This window comes from Pelmatolapia mariae, linkage group LG9, assembly GCF_036321145.2.
Source record: "Pelmatolapia mariae isolate MD_Pm_ZW linkage group LG9, Pm_UMD_F_2, whole genome shotgun sequence".
In the NCBI taxonomy this organism is placed as follows: Eukaryota; Metazoa; Chordata; class Actinopteri; order Cichliformes; family Cichlidae; genus Pelmatolapia; species Pelmatolapia mariae.
Window position 1 is genome coordinate 22820151 of NC_086235.1, and position 17234 is coordinate 22837384.

Genomic DNA, 17234 nt, shown 5'->3' on the forward strand with positions numbered 1-17234 from the left:
TACTGTGGATTAGCCTGAAATTACCTACATTGCTACTAAAAACTTAATCATGCTGTTTTCTGAATATAATAGCCTTCTTCAATATAAATCAGTAACAAATATTAAACTAAATAAAAGCTGACTAACACCACTTGTTGGCTGCCATATGTTGGATAAGAGCTGTAATAATTATTTTCTTTATCAATTATTCGGAAAATGAATTTTCTCGACAAGCTGGTGTAAAATGTGAGAAAATAGTGAAATATCAATGATATCAGTGATGCGTTCCCAATGTTTTTTCCCCCTATAAATGTAGTTTATGGGGAGAAAAAAAACTATTTACTTATTTCCAATTAATTTTCTGTGTATCTGCTTATCTGTACTCATTAACTGAACTTTCAACACCTTGAAGCCCCCCAGTGCCTCACACACAGTCCATTCAACCACTTTTATGTCAGCGGTTATGAGTTTGATTTTTGGACCAAGTAAATACTCATTCGTGATGTTGGAATGGTTTTCCAGCTGTCTGTCACTCAGACGAGTAAAGGCAGCTGTTTTGGCGCCATCCACGTGCTCCACACCAAAGTACATTAATTGTATTTTAAATGACACGACACTTACTGTCTCCTTGACAACGGAGTGGTCCAACAGTTAGCTTGGCCTCAGAGCCTGACCTGTTGGTGTCGCCCACCACGACCTGGCTGACTGGCAGGTGTTCTTGATAGACCAGGAGACCAGAATCCTCTCTCCTATAGGATGATTTGGAAAAAAATCATAGAGGTTAAGGAATTATGGTCTTTTCACCTTGCTATATCTTTTGCTGTGAAAGAAACATTTTTCTATTCAGTTCAATTTAGAGTTTATTAAGAGCACAATAAAAACAAACAAACAATGAAATAACTGCGAAAATATCTGCCAGACACTATTCACAAATGTGTCAATATGATTTTCCATGAACAATTCCTTAACGTTGAGGTGACACATCTCAGGTAAGTGATTTTGAGTATGAAATGAAGAAGGGAAAGCTAAATATAAAAAGAAATCTATTCAGAAAAACATCAGGATAGGGTAAATTGTATAAAGTACATAATAATCTCACAAAGGTATTGCAGTTGTTTGTACACATAGGAGTATTCATACATGTACCCACATGGCAAAATTGGTATGGCCCAGATGTGGCCCACACAATGTGCTTACACATGGCCCAAAGAACCGCAAAGAATGACGGCCCTTTGGTGGCCCAGATCTGGTTTGCCAGAGGTGGCCCACACATGGGCCAGCACAAGGCCAGTTGCAGACACACTGGTGGTCCTGTGCTGGCCCAGAACAGTTTCAGTTCTGGGCCCAGATGTCAGCATAATGTGTACCTTAATCAAGCCATGTAACAACATGTGCCAGAACATAATAGTGCGAAAGTAACATGATAAAACTCTGTTCAGACAGTGAATGGACTGATTCTTATATAGCGCTTTTCTACTCCCCCAATTACTCAAAGTGCTCTTGAGTACAGCATGCCACATTCACTGAATCACACACTTTCTCTAAACAGAGTGCTTCCTAATCACATTCATACTCTTGACATGCAGACTGGAGGAGCCAGGGGTTGAACCACTAACTTTCCGATCAGTAGGTGACCTGCTCTACCTCCTGAGCTACCACCACCCACTGGCAAACGTGAGTAAACCCTCACTAGGTTTTGGATAAAGTGTACACTCACAAACCTGGATAAGAAATGTTGACTACCATAGCAGTATAGCATTGCAACATGGCATTTGGGTCTTCTAACTAACATAGGAAAACAGTAACATAAATAGTGCCATCATTGCCAGACCTGGCCCACATTTGGTTGACATACACCCTGCCATGACACCAGTCAGTCAGAAGCACCAGCTTGATGCCGGATCTGGGGAAGACCTGTTTTCTATGAGCCTGGGCCACATAAACCAAACCACAATCGGGCCAGATATGGCATGCCATCACATAAACAGTGCCATCTACTCCAGACCTGGCCCATATCTGGATGACATACCACTTACCATGCCAGAAGTCAGCCAGCAGTGCTGGCTTGACACCAGATCCAGGCCAGACCTGTCTGCTATGTGGGTAGGACAACATGAGTGGGCATTTGCAAGTCTATAGTTGGGGGAGGTGTTATCCACAGGCATGAAGATTTTCTTTTGTTTATGCTGTTAGATGCTGTACCAGCTGTAGTACTGGTTACTACTTAAAGAATGCTTTTAACTGAGCCTATTAGTAAACCTCCAAACAGTATCAAGACTGTCACTTTGGTCTTTTTTACATGTAGCACACATGAAATAGTCACTTTCAGATATGTTCACACCTCAGTACACGTTATGTGGTTTAGACAAGGGAGCGTAAGGGAGGCTGCATACAAGGAGTTCACTCACACAGTGTGAATTCACCAGAGAATTACCTGCTCTATTTTCACGTCGGTGCAATGAGACATCACACAGGCTTTGTGTTAGATAGCTAGCAGGTTAAACACCATTTAGGGTCTGATCCAATTACCTCTAATGAATCAAGTCTCACTTTTAATTTGAGTAGGTTTACATCAGTGTAGTAACAACTGCACAGGTGTGCTGTGTTTAACACAGATCAATTTCAAGATTCACCCTTTAGACATCGATAGATGTCTTTAGATTTAGCCAGGTGATCCTCTTTGAGGACCGCCTGCAGACACCTTCAGCTCTTTCTTCTTGTCTTTAGCCAGTCTGCTCAGTCACAATAAGGTCATGTCACCTCAGGACTTAGTTGCTGAAACTGAGCATGTCTGTATCTGTATTCACCCTGTTGCTATAGTAAAATTATCAACAAATTCAAGTGCCCTAGTTCCATTAATGCCCTGCATGTTGTGCATTAGGTTTTGCTGTTTTCACCACATATTCTCTTTCAATTGCTTTGATAGAGGATAATCTTTCCTTCATAGAAGTCTGTTCAGTTTTTTCCGAGTGTTTTTGCAAACTGCAACCCAGCCAACCCAGCCTTTCTCTCCTTCAGGCTTCTGAGCTGTTTGCTTTTTTCCCTCTAAGACTCTGCTTATGTCCTTGCATGTTTATTGATGTGAAAATGTGCACACCTACATGTCAGACAGCACTGTAGACTTCCTGTACAATATTAGAGGTTTTTTTTTGTAATGCTTCCTCGCCAGCAAACAGAAGTGGCTGCAGGGATTATGTTTTCATGTGTTCTGTCTGTCTTTGATACCATATTTTAATTTCATTTCTGTGCTGACCAATGCATTCTGGAACTCTAATGAGAACTCTAATTAAAGACGTGTGCATCTGAGTAAGCATGTGTGGATAGACACTTGCGCATTTCTATGTGCTGCCAAAAGTATGGGTAATGAGTGCAAACAGTTGGTAAAATTTCAAAGCTAACTTAGACAAACAATAAGACACTGATGCGTACGATATTAACAGAGAGAACAAGGCACTGTAAAATTTATTTGTAATCTCATCAGTTTTCGAGATGAGGAGGGAGACATGAAAGCAAATTAAATCTCTTCTTCTTGCTAATGCTCAGTAATTACTCTCAAAGAGGAGGCACACGCATACACACACTCACAAACAGCGATGCAACAGCTTTTAATGAGAATATCCATCAGCTGGCTAAAAGAGCTTTAAAACGCAAACTGTTGGTTCTGGATGTAAGCATCCCTCTTAAATAAACACATCACTGATAGGGGCATTCATCATTCAGTCACTTCAGCCTTTGAAGTTTGACACATCGCCACACTGTCCAGTTAAGGCGGATTCTGCACTGTCAGCTTAATGCAAACGCTACATTAGCATAAGTGACAAATTTAGTGCTATCAAAAATGTAATAAATAAATAAAAATGTAAATAATCCGTGGGTTTTTCATTTTTGGGTTCAGCTTATGCGGTAAGAAAAATAAAAAGAATCGACGGTCTGTCAGGTAAGAGATTGTTTGTAGGAGGCCTTGTGAATGTCTACCAAAATAACCTTCTCTACTACCAAACATGCACTTATTAAACATAACAAGCAGTTAATAGACAAACTGACCTTTACAATTTCATATAAACTGCAATTATTTTAGAAGCAGTTAAATGTCTGAGGTATGTCTGAGGAATTCATCTGCCCTGGTGAGAAAATCTGTGGGTGAGTTAATGGAATAATAAACACTCCTCTTCCTTACTGAAGTGCCAATGAGTGTGGTATGTATGTACATAACCCTGTGAAACTTCCTTGTTTTTCTAGCAAAAGCCTAGTGATAATAAGTGACAGAATCATTTTTATCTAGGTTGGCAAAAAAAAGTCACCACTGAATTCTCCACTCATTAGTGACTGTAGCGTTAGCTTTCCACTCTACGACACATGCATTCAGCTTATTATCATAAAAGTAGTATCCTAGTTATTAGAAAGATTAAAGTGGTTTGCAGTGGGTAAAAATGAAGACTTTAGCTGCACAAGATGGTCTCCAAGAAGCTTGATGGATAAAAGCTAATGCATAATGCAGGAAAAAGGCTTTCCCATGACACATGTAATACAAAAAAAGAGCTACTTAGTAGCTTGAAAACTACTTGGAAATGGCTCTCTAATTGCAAAACTGAAACAGTGAACTTTAAAGTCTGACTCACCATTGTTTGACATCAGCATCACAGTTGCAGTCGTACTTGGGGTCGGTGCAGTTCCTGTCAATGCCACAGGCACATTTCTGGATGCCAGGCCCCGATCCGCCCCAGTAGAAGTGTTTCTCGTTCCCTCTGCCAACCCACCACGTGTAGGGTGTCCCGTCTGGGGATAGAAGACAAACATCCAGAAAAGAAGCCTATAGGTTATTTCCGAAATGGAGAACATGTCAATGTGACCCTCACAGAGAAGTGCACAAAACAGATGAAAACATCTTTTTCTAAAGGCGATAAAGTTGTACTGCTAGAGTGCCCAAAGTCACTCCCATTACAGGTGATTGATTGTTCAAAATTTTAACTGTTTGAGGCTCTTTTTTTGCATCCATGTGAATTATACTGACAATTGGCAGCTGCACGGTGAATATAATTCATTTGCTCAACATATTTTATGCAGCTGGATGGTAAATGCCTTTGAGACCGGAAGGCACACTTAGACACACATCACACCTGTGCTTTTACAGATCTATTAAAACAGCTTCAGCGCCGTTGCACACATTTATCTTTTCTATGTGCAAACCACTGCGTGTAATTGTTGGAGTGAGTGTCGGTACTTCAAAACCACATCTGCGGACACACAAACACCTCTCTGTGTTTGTATGTGCCTGTTCATGTGTGTGGGTTCGTGTATGTGTGATTTTTAATGAGTGGATAAAAGGTGAAGGATCGCTGCTTTTCAATAAGAAATGTAATATTGTTTTCTTTTCCACGGATAATGTATTCTGGCATGGGACAGTAACTAGGCAGAGAGATAGGTGTAAATATTTCGGTGGCTGGCAATATATCACAATAACAGCAAGAGAGAATGAAACAATATTACGTTTCCCTCTTTATTCCAGGAAAATACGCCGCATTGTCAATATCATTTTGTCAAATTTCTTTAGAGACAATGAAATCTCCCGAGCCCCATTTTTTACAGAAGGGAATTGAAGCAGACTTTTGATGCAGCACAATTGCATTGAGAGGTGTGATATACTGTATTATTACACTTTTGATTTTTTTTTTTTTTTTTTTGGGTGGGACTAGGGGCTAAACTCCAGGAAGAAGAAACAGACGTGTTTCTATTGTGTGTCTAAATGGTTACGTGTTTGGCTTTGGTGACCTGTGGGGTTACAGCCTTCATAAAGAGAATTAGCCTCATCTCTCTTCAAGCTACTGTTCAGACAAGCCATTGTCAATAGGATTAACAGTGCCTTCTCAAGAGACTTCACAATCCTCTCAATTCACGTGTGTGTTTGTGTGTGTGTGTATTGTCGTATTTTTATACAATAGAGAGGCCAAGTTTGAATTTAAGTCAAAGTTAGACCTCATAGTCTCACATTTAAGTCAGTGGTTATCACAGATGGCACCCATCCAGAAACCAAACCAGTACTAGTATCAAGTGCTGCTTTCAGACACACAGATAATATTGTACATTATTATTTTCTCAGCTTTTTTCATAAAACTGTTAATTTGAAATTTTGTGGATAACAACAATAATTATATTTTATTACTAAAAACATAATTTCAGTTAAAGAGCTTGCACACACTCGTGGATGAACCAATACACACACAAATAAAAAATGTATTTTGGTAATTATCAATGCTATTATTTTAGGGCAGCCAAGGCATAAACCTAACCCACATTCATTTGTGTTAAAGATTTTCTTCTGTGTAAAATAACTATCGAATTACTTTTTCTGTAATGAAATGTAACCACGATTTTCTGAACTAAGGGTCTAGGCTCAATCACTGGATCCTGAACATGTCCTAGCACCTTTGTCTCATTATGAAACAGACCTACTATTCACAGACTTGACTCTGATAACAGCCGTACATAACGCACATAATCATTTTGGGGTCTTTGTGGTTATATTCCGACATTGTTACACCTCAATTAGGTAGTTGTTTTATTTAATTAGACCCGCTTTCAGCGTTGTTGTTTTGCTTATTATTTCTCTGAGATATCTGAATTTGCTACAAGCTCATCCTCATTCATGAACTGATTCCCCAGCAATATTTCCCCAGTGGATATATTTTAGAACACAACAACGCCGGCAATAACATCAGCTCATGACGCTTCACAAAGTGCTTCTTCAGCTGATGTGTGACTTTTTGACAAAGCATCATTTCCCCCAGGTCAGCATGTACAAACCTGTGAGGGAGTTTTGCTGTTGACAGACACATTAGCTCCTAATATGACAGGGCAGGTAGGTTTTTTTTAGGCCAATTGTTCTCTGTAAATAAAAACAAAAATCTAATAGAATCTTCTTAATGAATATTTTGTATTTCAATTATTTCTTATTTATGTTTAGATATAATTTATAAAATATTTTCTGTTCTTACATTACAAGAAAAGAATATCTGGGTCTTTATAAAACTGCGTGATTTTTGTGTCCCTTTGCACATTACCACATTTCAAAACCAATTAAAATAGATAACTTGTTTTGTAAATGCACTCTCTGCTGGTTTATTTGATCTCTTTCCAGCACACACACTCCATGATAATAATTGTATTTCTTGTACAATGCATAAACAATCAACCAGGGACAATCTATAGTTAATACTGGTGGTGCTGAGGTGAGTGGTGGGTGATGGGGACGCAAATCAAAATTCTAAGGCCCCATAAAACCTTGGGCAGACTACTTTAAACACATAATTAAAGACGAAGGGATGTTCCTTCTAGCTCTTGTATAACTGCAGAGTAAAAGTAGTTAAGCATTAGGAAAAACTTATGACTGCATGAACAAAGGAACTGCCTGTATTCAATAACAATGTGCTCACAATCCTCTTTCTACAGCACAAAAAAGACATCACAGGAAAAAAAGCATCTCGGGCCTATGCCTAATGTAGGCTTGGGCTCTATAAACACCAAACATACATAAATACACACATGTACTGACTGCTAATTTATCACTGTAAGTAAGGACTTAAAATCACTGTTATTGTGCTGATAATGGAAGGTTAGCCAGTAATTATGTCTGATTATGCACAGTATGGTAGTGCTGTGGGTGCTGCATTTAAAGCTTGGTTCAGAATAGTGATTTTTCTTTTCTGACTCGCTATTCTGCTGAGGTCTCACACACACACACACACACACACACACACACACACACACACACACACACACACACACACACACACACACACACACACACACACACACACACACACACACACACACACAGAGCAGGGAACTTGAGGTTATATTTCACTGAAGTCGATGACAAAAATGCTTCATCCACAAGTGAAATAAAAGTGACTGTAAGCGAGTAGGAGTATGTTCACAAACTCCTGTCGAACTAGCAGAACATGAACTTACAGAGATGTGTTGTTTTGTAGTAAATTGCTGTTCATTATACATCCATTTTTTTTTTAAAGAGACTTATGCTTATAGCAAATTGTTCAGAATGAATACTGAATGCAGGCCATGGGTAGGGCTTAGAGTAGGCTGAAATGACCTGGAGTTAATGTAATTAACGAGTGATTAAATCTGACACATCCATATTACTACTGGATGAGTTAATTTTTTGCATGCTGGAGCCTAGTGTTGCTTCCAGTGACGGCATAGATACAAACTCAGTAATAAAAGAATGATGACCTATGATGTATTCATGGTGCAGAATTACTTATAAATAAGGCACATAATAATCTGTTTTAGTTTTCTTTGCATAGAGATTCTGATCAGGTGATCTGTGCTCCTCTTCTGATATTCACTGCTCTTTATGGATTTAGCCAGCTGAATTCAGTAAGATATAAGCAGATGCTACGCAAACAGCATAGCTGATTTCCAACCCCTACTCACTATAAAGCTAGCATAAAAGGTAGAACTCAGTGACTGAAACTAATCTGCATCATCATCTTATATATGAGCTGATGTCTGCTGCCCTTGATGTAACCTAGTAACAGTACCCTAGGTGTAACCAGTTCAGCATAGTACATCATTTTAAACATCATCAAAATACTGCAAACTGACCAGTTTTGCCTGGACTAAACAGCCTGGTATCTTCATGCAACCTGGGAAAAAGACGAAATTAATTTACCTCAAAAAGCTTTGCAACAAACTTCCCAAAAACATTATTTAGCGAGCGTAATGTAAGGGAGTCCGGGGATTATGGTAATTTTTTTTGTTGTTGTTTCAGCACTTATAGCTCACATAATATTTGTAAGAGTTCTTAAAGTTTGACATGAAATAAAAAATAATGTTACAAAATTCCAGTTTCTGCAGTATCAGTACCAATCAAAATATACACTTGAATAAAAAAAAAAGTTCTTAGTTGTGATTTTGCCATAAAATCTGAATACTTCTTCATAAAGCTCTCCAACAGGGGTGGTGAGGAGGTGTCCTGCAGGTTTTAGATGTGTTCTTGAGCCAACACACCTGATTCAAATTGCTAAATTACCTCCTCAACATGTCTTGAAGTTCTCCAGAGGCCTGGTAATGAACTAATCATTTGATTCAGGTGTGTTGACCCAGGGTGTTATATTTAAAACCTGCAGGACACTGGTCCTTCAGGCCTGGAGTTTCCCACCCATGCTCTACAATTTAGTATCAGGGAGGAAGGGGGATGTTGTTACATTTAACCCTTTGTTACATCCATCCTTGGTTCCCCCAAAACTAAACTAAGGTAAACTCTAAAACAAATGAGGACACTTAATGTAAGATTTAGGTTTAAATTATAAAATTATAATACAAAGAGAAGTGAGCAAGGTTTACCTTTTAAAAAAAATTCTTACTAACATCTCTCTCCATTTATCAGTGTGGCATGTATGTTTTTCTCTCCCTTGGAAATGCAGTAGTAGCTACTAACAGACAAACTGTGCAGAAGCAGTTTGTGTTTGGTGATGCTTGTTGCCGGGGTCAAAAAGTTGCATTTGATCACCTGTCATTTTAATAATGTTTTGTAGCTAGCTAGGGCTTAAATAGAAAGCAACCTTATGTCTGTACCATGAACTTAAGATTCACGGTTCAAGGCTCAAAAGGGCTCACTGTCATTTTGCATGGTTTTTCAGATATACACAGGCTGCAATGGAATGTTGTTCCTCACCAGGCTCTACAGTGCAATAATCAGTAAAAAGTAAAAATACAGTATGACAATCAAGCAGCAGCTTGCCGAGACACTCAGCAAACTCAGGTGTAAACAATCACACTCACTGAGCTCACGAAAAGGGATGTGTTGAAGGTACAAGTGTGCCGTGGGATGTCATTATTTTCTTGTTACTGAGCATTTATCTCCATGCTGTCACCGGAAGCAACACCACCCTCCAGCACACAAAATATTAACTCACTCGACAGTAATACATATTAACTTGCCTCTTAGATTTAATCACTTATTAAATGAAGGACCCTGGTTGTGACTGCAAACCTTTCTCAACCCCTGAGTGGTAACCTGAAATACACTTTCCGGGAAATGTACGTACAAGTAATTTTGACACAGTCAGCAAGTATTGTGATTGGCCTGTTTACTACCATCTATTCCTCCTCCTATGGATGTCTGTCTGCATTTGTACATTTTTGAATGGCTCAATGAGAGAATAATAGCCACAGCCTCAATGTACGGAATAATAATCATAGCATTAATCAGATGTCAGCAAATTCCTGAAGGGAGATTGCTAAAACTATTGGAATGGATGTAAGGGAATGTACAAAGAAGTGGAAAAAGAGCGAGAGAGACAGAAAAAAAAAAGAAAACCCCCCCGAAGAACATAGTATCTGCCATCTCATAAGAAATGCCAAGAGATGACCACAAGGCCCCTTGCATAGGTTATGTTGTAGGTGTCACAGAGGTTCACTGCAGAAGTGACAGAAACCAAAACATGCAAATGACTGCATCCAGACATGCTTACAAGAAGTGTGTCTGAAGATAAATTCATCAGAGTTGTGAAGGAGAAAAAGCTGCAAGCTAATGATTCATATAATACTGTAGATACATGGTTGCTATTTGCTTTTCAGCAGCTGTTAATAGTACAAAATAATTAAATATTATGGTTAATGGCAGTCTCAGAATACCACAAAACTGTGTATATTGTTGACAATAATTAACAATAATGAGTTGTCCCTTAGGGGAGAGAGTTTAATACTGCCCTTTGTAGTTTAACTTTCTAGACAGCTCATCATAGCTATGGGACAGACCTATAACTCTGTTTTTCTTGTACTCTTTTTAATCATCGTTATGTTTTTATTCCCTCACACAACATCAGTCAGTGCCTGTGTTGTCTGTTAGGAAATGTAAATAAATCCTAGGCTACACCAGGTAAACATTACCAAGCCTCCGAGTACATTTCCTCCATCACCCGGCTAGTCCTTAAACTCATTGCTTGGCCTCTCACTTTCCCTACCATATAATAACACAGGTTTTTCAAAAGGTGAGGAGAGAGCACAAAATTGCTTTCACAGAAAAAAAAAGTCCACTTGGCCCATTTCATAATTTGTTTTTCAGAGTATGTCGAGAAAAGGAGAAGACAGGAGAAGATGTGTAGGAGTAACAGCAGGGCATCAGGTGAAATGAGAGCTATGTATTGTGCCAGTTAAACTCTCCTGTGTGATTCACTTGGCCGTGCCAAAACAAACAACTCAGGAGCGGAGAACGAAAGGAAGAGGGCGGAGGGGGAGATGAGAGCACGACAGCATGGATGGATGAAGATGTGAGGGAGGAGAGATAGAATCGTACTGGCAGGGAGTTCATACGGAGATCCGCAGAGAGAGAGGGCACTGCCAAGATGAGGCTCAGCAGCATGTTTGTGTGTGCAAGAGCATGTCTGTGAGTATATGAAGAACAGAGACCATGTGTTTGCATCTACAAAAGTCCTGGGTTTAAAAAGCAGGTGCAAACTATCACAATTCCCACATAAATATGATAAACATCAATGTGGGTATTCGAAATTTCATCTGACCGAATCAAAACATCAGGAAAACTGCTTTGAATTTGATATAAAAGTGATTAAAAATGTGCTGCATTCTCTTAGGATTTGCAGTAGATAATCCTCTGTGTGTGAAAATTTGGCTTAATTATAATTTGTCGATGCAAAGAAAGGAGACCATCATTAAGCTGAAAAATCAAAGTAAACCTTTCAGCGAGATGGCAAAAACATCTGGAGTGGCCAAATTAGCAATCTGGTAAACTCTGAAAAATGAATGAATGCACCAGCCAGCTCAGAAACACTCATCCTGGAAGACCACAGGCGACAATTAAGGTGCAAATTTTTTCCTTGGTTAAGAAAAACACATTTACAACATTTAAAAAAAACTCTCTAGAGAACAAGAGACAAAAAAGGGGTTTATCAATCCATCTTTTTACATGCTTATCTAACCTGGAGCTTATCCCAGCTAAAAGCTTTATGAAACATGAAACACACCTAACAGGCCACAGGGTTAACCAACCAAACTCACATTTACACCTGTGCCAGATGATAACCCAGAAATTAGAGCTGAACTACGTCAGTGAGATCCAAGTATTGGATTAACATTTACTGAGATGATCTCCAAAATAAAATGATGAATAAATAAACACTCACACATGCTAAAAATGTTTGTCTTTGCGTCATGTTTCTGGTGTCACTCCTTACAGCCGTCATCACCCCTTACTTTCTCCTTCGTTGCAAAATCTCCAACAAAAGTGCCAAATGTTCACAGGAGATGAGGAATCAGACATGACAGACTGATAAGGCCCGGGGCTGTGTTCCTCTTCTGTCCTCGGGGACAGCCACACAACAGTACTTATTGTGATGGGTTTATCTATTTGTTATCCCAAAAGCACACATAACAGGCACATAGTCACACCTACAGCCACACTCACATATATTTATCCCTGCTCTTATCCAGAGAAGCTAATGTCTTTATTTTCATCATTTCTGCTGTATTTTGTGGAGACTCATACTCCCCAAAGCAAAGACACATGAGCAGTAGACAGTAAAGGCAAAGAATGAAAGAGGAAGAGGAGAAATACAAGACACATAGTGGGAACTGTGAGATAAGAGTATTGACAGCAAGAAAAAGAAAGAAAGTGGATAAAAAAAGATCAGGAAAGTGTGAGATCCTTGTCTTACAACTATTGATCTCATAGCAAGTAATCTGATCATTCGGAATGAGTCCCACTGAACCAAACGGGTCCATAGCAGCCTTTTTATATATTTATATTATGACTAGAACCAAACTCATATATTGTTATATCTATTTAGAAATGGCATCATCGTAGACAGTCTTTTGTCTAAAACGGTAAAAGTGATGTATAACACATGGATAACAACAGAATTTAAAACTATTACTGCAAATAGTTGAAAGACATTTAAAATGTTGACACTGAGAAATAATATTAAAAAATTCAAAACACCTAGATTAATCTTTGCAAGCAAGGTGTAATGCTGAAAGCTATTACTAATTAAGTGCCATTAATACTGATCAATACATAGTCAGTCAGGCCTCAGTTAGCATCTGAAATGACATGACAGTACAATTAGAAAAAGGCTGAACAAGTAAGGTTTGTTTGGAAGGGTTGCCAGGAGAAAGCCTTTTCTCTCTAACAAGAACATGGCAGCACGGCTTAGGTTTGCAAGGTTGCATCTGAAAATAAGATCCTGCAAAACTTCTGGAACAATGATCTTTGGACAGACAGCATCACAATGGAGATGTTGCACAGCACCATGCTTGGTGACAACCAAACACAGCATGTCAGCAAAAACGCCTCACACCAACTGTCAACCATGCTTTTGGAGGGGTGATTATTTGGGCTTGTTTTGCAACGACAGGACCTGGACATCTTGCAGTCACTGAGTCGCCCATTAACTTCTTTATATACTAATATATTCTAGAATCAAATGTACTAGAAACTTTACTGTTTCAGTAAGACAAACCATATTGCAACAATATGGCTTCAGAGTAAAAGAATCGGGGCGCTGTGGCTGCTGTATTTATCAGTCACCTAGTGATGCATTATTAAAGGAAAAATATGGCAAAACAGACCCCAAACTGTTGCTCAGCTAAAATCCTTTATTAAACAAGAATGTAAAAATATTTCACTTTTAGTGTGCAGCAATTGGTCATTTACAGAGCAGTAAACCGGTTTTTGTTCCAACATTTCTAAAATATACATCAAATTCTTAATATTTTGGATGTGTTTAAAAAGTTTTGTATCTATTAGACTATTAGACTTTGCATGTATTGCCCTTTTGCAATGAAAAAAATACAGGTGTAGTGTCTGCCTTATATAAAAGCAGAAATTTCAGGACCCTGTGGTTTGATTGTAATGCCAGACTGACTGGTCTGAAGTACAGAGACAACAATCATTTAAAGTCCATAACACCCATAATATCCATTAAAATTGCTCATACTAGGCACAAGTACCAGGTCCACGCTCAGTTCATATCAGGGGATCACACCCCTGCCAGTCAGACTAGGAACTGAAAGGTCAGTGGATCCAAAATGGCACTTGATATGCTCAGCTGCTCATATCCCCAGTGTAGGAGATAATGGCTTTTAAGAAAGGTGGGCAGTTTGAGTCGAAATGCCAGAATGGCATTCATAACCCTATTTGGCTTTCTCATAAACCTGTCTCAGGCGTCACCTTTTAGTTTGTGCCTTTCTGGAGTCACTGCAGCTATAAGAGTGGTCATTATCGATTTCTTCTCTGACCCCGCTGACTGACAGGTGTCTGTCAGAGAGCTGCTTCACAGTATGTACAAACTCATGCATGGATGAGAATACGCTTTTACTCTGCTGTCTGCATTGATCTCTATGGGGTGTGAATGTAAATCAATATTCTTCTTCTCTCTCCTCTAACAAGAGTAGCTCCTGTATTATTGAGAAAAAAAAGTTAAAGGCCAGAATATGTCTTATGCACGCTGCCAAACACTTGTCTTTGAAGAAAAAGAACCACCAACAAAATCCTGCATACCTATTCACACACAAATGTGCCCCTGCTCTTACCTAAAGTGTTCTGGAGAAAGTAACACATGCAAACACTTTTAGTTTTAAAAAGCTTTCACACTAAGTCATGGATCAAATCGTCTTTGTCAGGGCATTGTTGACTTTTGCTCTTTGTTTGCTCTTTTTTTTCCTTTTTTTCTGGAGGAGAAGCTGTGTGGACATTAGCCATACCCTGAGATCTCTATGGAGAATTTAATAAATGCACTGTGAGCTTCTGTGCATATCTGAGAAGTAGAGAGCGTATTTGTGTGCCGTTTTCTTTGTCTTCATCCTTTCGTTTATCTATAAAAGTGCATGCATGTCTTTGTATTCTCTTCTTTGCTCCTATTAATGTGTTTCTGGGACTTTGCCTGGCTCCCCTGTCTCTTTCTATTGTCTCAATTCTTCTCATCTTTCTAACCACCTATCCATCAAAACACTACGTGAACCTCCCCAGTTTCTCCCATCTCTATTGCCCACCAACATATTTAGGCCTCTCTACCTCACACTGCCCACCTTTTCCTTGCTCTCTCTTATCGCCTGGTCTCAGAGGCCTCTTTTCCTTTATCTTTCTTCCTATTACGTCTCTCTACCTTCTCTTTGCACTCTCGGATCTCTTGCTCTATCAGGGTACTCTTTTCCCCTTCTCCTCTCTCTCTCATATCTGCTTTGCACACCTTTGCCTTGCACTCTCATATCGGCTGGTCTCAGTGGCTTTTCTCTCTCCCTCTCTCCATGCTCTATATCTGTCCATCTATCCCATGTCTCCATAACTCTTTCCTAGCATCTACAATAATCTCTTTATGTTCTTATTAGTCCCGTTATAATCTACCCTTTAATCCATGCTAATTGCAATCTCCTCTTGCTCTGATCCTGATCTGAAGATGTATTTGAAACATGCCCCACCCTCCCCGTCTATCCTCTTTGGTTTGATCTGCTAAGAACTACAGTGCATACCAAAATATCAAATGGCTGTGATCTGAAAGCCTTTGTAACTCTTCGTTGACTAAATCGGTTGGTAAAAGGAATACACTAAGTCAACTGCCTTAATGTTTTTGACACTAGCAGAGAAACTGTATAAAATAGTGCTTGTTTTGTGAGTAAGGACATTCAAAAGCAGTTTTTCTTTCACTGACCAACAGCTGGTGGTACTGCTAGCACAAAAATGGATTTAATGAAAGTTTTTGCCCTCAAGGAGACACACAATTAGAAAAGCTAGCCATTATATTAAATACTGTGTGAGTACTGCTAATGGGTATATTCTCTCTTAAATGCAGCGGAAATGAAAAAAAAAAAGCAAAAGCATAACAGCCTTTTTTTTAATGCTTTCTGTTGCACAGAGTGAAAAAAAGTCTCCAAATCCCTCATTTTGGTAATGGAGAGAGGAGGTTAAAGAGAAACACTGCAGAAATGAGTTTTGTTGCTGCCTGCAGTGCAAGCAATGTCAGGAAAGACATCTCCGTTGTCTACATCAGAACACACCGCAGACACCACTGTGGAAGGATAATGAGTAATTTCAACAGTTTTTACCTGAGAGCACCCGTAAAGGGATCCACCATACTGACAGTTCTGAGGCTGAGCTGCCTTCCTGCACATACCGCTCAGCACTTTATGCTCTAGTGAATTCATCCTGCATACTCGCGGACACATCTACCTTATACTTCACAGGTCATCAACCTGTGTATCCGTCCATTAAATGAAAATACATTGTAAAGAGTAGAGAGTGGGAGGACGTTGAAATTAATATCAGTGGTTGTACCTCTAATTGGCTTGCCTGCTTTTCAAAGGATATGGGGCATACATAGGTATTTTTTCAAAATACAGTCCGTGCATAGACAAAAAAATCATCTCCGGCAGCAACTGCAGCTGACAAAACTGTGGGCTGATGATGACTGTAAATAACCATAATCATCATTACCACAAGGTAATCTAAATCTGTGTGTGCGTTTCTGTGTGTCTGAGTGCCTGTGAGCATAGGTCACATTAAATGTTCTCTCAAGTCAAGGTTGATGGGCAAATAATAATAAAGTTTATTTATATAGCACTTTTCTTAACAAAGCTACAAAGTGCTTCATAGAAAATGTTTTTCTTTTTTCACATATCCAAGACCTTGCTATAAACATCAAAAGAAAAAACCCCCAATACAAATAGAAAGAATAAAAGAAAAATTAAAGAGAAATAAAACCAGCAGTTGAGACCTATTATATGTTTTTGAAGGCTTTAAATGTTCAAGAGCTCTAAAAGACAATAAGGAAGATGAAATTCTGATCTCAATAAGCAGAATGTTTGACAGTTTGTCAAAAGGTCTAAAGTATAACCAGCAGCACCCCATTCACCAATTCAAGTATTTAAGTGCCCAGGCACATTGGGGAATAAAAAGTCATTTTTATAATTCAGATCAAGGCTGTTTAATCCTTTAAAAGTCATTAGTATAATTTAGACAACATTTCCAAAATGTAACAGCCAGCCAGTGTGAATTTGCTAGTACTGGAGTAATATGTTGACATATTTTGGTGCCAGTTTAAATCTGAACTAACCAGAACAAAAATGCAGTTGCATAAGAAGCACTGCAATAATCAAGGTGGGATTAAATAAAAGCATGCAAGTCATTAGAAGATAAGAATGATCTAATTTTAGGAAGTCTTTCAAGCTGATACATGCATAACTGGACAATGTTCTTTTTACTTAAGATTCCTTGACATATCTGG

At 38.9% G+C, this 17234-nt stretch overlaps 1 protein-coding gene across 3 annotated transcripts in view; it reads right to left on the minus strand.

Annotated features, from left to right (window-relative positions):
- The window catches only part of cntnap2a (contactin associated protein 2a), a 384317-nt gene that overhangs the window by 64389 nt on the left and 302694 nt on the right, over positions 1–17234 (minus strand). For all 3 annotated transcript variants that reach the window (XM_065471641.1, XM_063483821.2, XM_063483822.1), the window contains 2 exons: positions 4599–4755; positions 601–728 (listed from right to left, as the gene is read on the minus strand). In XM_065471641.1, coding sequence (XP_065327713.1) covers positions 601–728; positions 4599–4755 — 285 coding nt within the window. The remainder of the gene's footprint in view (positions 1–600; positions 729–4598; positions 4756–17234) is intronic.